The 2807-nt window shown below is 43.7% G+C and overlaps 1 protein-coding gene across 2 annotated transcripts in view; it reads left to right on the forward strand.

The window, feature by feature from the left end:
• Positions 1-2807, forward strand: part of lama2 (laminin, alpha 2) — a 160474-nt gene that overhangs the window by 156825 nt on the left and 842 nt on the right. For both annotated transcript variants that reach the window (XM_064990886.1, XM_064990887.1), the window contains exons 62-64: positions 102-255; positions 510-649; positions 893-1115. In XM_064990886.1, coding sequence (XP_064846958.1) covers positions 102-255; positions 510-649; positions 893-1115 — 517 coding nt within the window. The remainder of the gene's footprint in view (positions 1-101; positions 256-509; positions 650-892; positions 1116-2807) is intronic.

Raw genomic sequence — 2807 nt, forward strand, 5'->3', positions numbered from 1 at the left:
TAATCATTTCCAAGTAGTGGGACGCATTCAAAAGGTCAATGAGAGGTTTCGGTGTAGAAGTCAGGTGTGACCGTATAGTGTTGGTTGTGTTCCACTACTAGGTCTTGTACAGTATCAATGGCTGCATCAGGAATTTCAAGATGCTGAGTAATGTGTTGGACATGGACGTGCCCACCTCCAGCCACCACGTGGGCAGCTGTTTCATCAGCACTGAGAAGGGAACCTACTTTGATGGCTCTGGATATGTCAAAGCAGGTACATTCTGACACTCGAAACGTAGAACTGTCGCTATAGTTATGACCTGGAGTTGTTCCTGACCATGTGACCTGACCAGGAAAAACTCCTGACCCCACAATGCAATGTATCCCAACAATCACGTAATATAATAACGTGGAACAATACATGTTGATGCCGAATGGTACATCAACTTTTCAAAGTTATTTTTCAATCTCATGGCAGTTGTTGTATCAATTCTGACTGGTTCCTGCATCTCCTGTCCTCTGGTCCAGTGGGTTCCTACAGGGTGGGTCTAGACGTGTCTCTGGAGCTGGAGTTCCGTACGTCCCAGAGCAACGGGGTTCTGCTGGCGGTCAGCAGCCAGGTGGACACCAAGATGGAGGGCCTGGGCATCGAACTGCACAACGGAAAGGTACACACAAACACAGAATACAATACTGCTTTGTTGTCCAACACACATTTCTTTCTAACCAGACTCTACAATCTCTTACTGTAAAGCCTAACAACCATGAGCATGCAAAGCTATTGTACTGTATAAATGAATGAATGGGGTTCAACAGAATCATGGTTGCTCATAACTAACAGTCATGTTTTGTTACAAACTACTGATTGGACAAGTCAGGTGTATTCTGAGTATGTCTTCTTCCCTCCCTAGCTGCTGTTCCACGTGGACAACGGAGCGGGCCGGATCACAGCGGAGTACCAGCCTGAAGTAGAGGCAGGCCTCTGTGACGGTCAGTGGCACTCGGTCACAGCCCACAAGCTTCGCCACAGGCTGGAGATCATAGTGGACGGCAGGAAGGAGGAAGCAGAGAGCCCCAACGCCAGGTCCAACACCGCTGACACCAACGACCCCATCTACGTCGGTGGATACCCAGGTTCGTACAACACCACCAATGACTGCATATATGAATGGACAAAGCCATCGATCACGTGACACCATTCATTCCTATGTGAAGACTCAATAGCGCATTTGAATCCCAGGAAGCCGGTTAAAGGGATACTTTGGGATTTTGACAATGATTCCCTTTATCTACATCCCCAGAGTCAGATGAACTTGTGGATATTATTTGTATGTCTCTGTGTGCAGCTGGAATGAAGTTGCTAACGAGTGCAATTGCTAACTAGCAGATACCCATAGACTTCCAGTCATTGTGCTAATGCTAGTTAGCATTGGCTCGCAAAACAACATCTAACTTCCTTCATACAGGACAAAGAGGCATGGAAATGGTATCCACAAGTTCATCTGACTCTTGGGAAGTAGATGGCCAAAATCCCAAATTTCCGAAGTATCCCTTTAATTAAGATGACGTCTAGTGGGAGATTTATGTAGACATAACATGTGCATTTTGAGCTAGTCCAGGAAGTGACGTTGCAGGCTAGCTCAGTGCTGCCCCCACTCATTGAGTATCTCAAGTTGAAGGCCGACCGAGGTACTGCAGGCTGCCATGAGCTACTAAATTACACTTAGAACTTCTTCTGTGTGAGGTGAGATTCTAAAATAATCGGTTCAAGGGCATACATCTAGTGTAATAGAAGCAATTATGATTGTCTTTAAAAATATATTTGATTGCTATTAAGATTGCCATTTTCCCCTATAATAGGGGACCCTGTTTTCTGTAAACAATGCCTGCAGTATCGCAGTTGACCTTGAACTTCATGGCTTCAATGAGAGCGGCCAGTCGTTTTCCCCTGGACACCACCCACCAAGCGTTTCACACCTGGGACACATTGAGTAGAGGCAACATTATCAAACATTGAACATTCAGTTGGAAATGTATCATGTAGAACATGTACATTTGACCTCAATTACCGCGACTAACCGGTGCACCCGCACATTGACTATGTACCGGTACCCCCTGTAGCCTCGCTATGTTTATTTTACTGCTACTCTTTAGGGGTAGCCTAGTGGGTAGAGTGTTGGACTAATAACTGGAAGGTTGCAAGTTCAAACCCCCAAGCTGACAAGGTACAAATCTGTCATTCTGCCCCTGAACAGGCAGTTAACCCACTGATCCTAGGCCGTCATTGAAAATAAGAATTTGTTCTGAACTGACTTGCCTAGTTAAATAAAGGTTAAAAATATATATATATTTGTTACTTTTATTTTTTAATTTCTTACTTATCTATTTTTTTTTACTTAACACTTATGTTTCTTAAAACTGCATTGTTGTATTCGGCACATGTGAAAATAACATTTGATTTGACTGGGCACACACTGGTGAATCAACGTTGTTTCCACGTCATTTCAATCAGATTAAGTTGCACCAACGTGGAATAGACGTTTAATTGATGTCTGTGCCCCGTGAGATGCCTGTGGAATCAGGTTTCCTGTATAACTCCTGAAACCCAGTTGACCCTGGATACACGACCCTGGATATTGTGTAGCAAACCGTGCTCCACTATGATGTTGGAAATGTATGATTTACTTCCTATTTAAACCTCAGGATATAATCAAAGTTACAACGTCAAGCAGTCATCGGCTTTCTGATTTATGAAATAGAAGCATAAATGTGCTTAGTGGAGCAGAAAATAACAGTCATGAATCAATTATTTTTTCCCTTTTCCAG

Source organism: Oncorhynchus masou, chromosome 16 (assembly GCF_036934945.1).
Source record: "Oncorhynchus masou masou isolate Uvic2021 chromosome 16, UVic_Omas_1.1, whole genome shotgun sequence".
Taxonomy (NCBI): domain Eukaryota; kingdom Metazoa; phylum Chordata; class Actinopteri; order Salmoniformes; family Salmonidae; genus Oncorhynchus; species Oncorhynchus masou.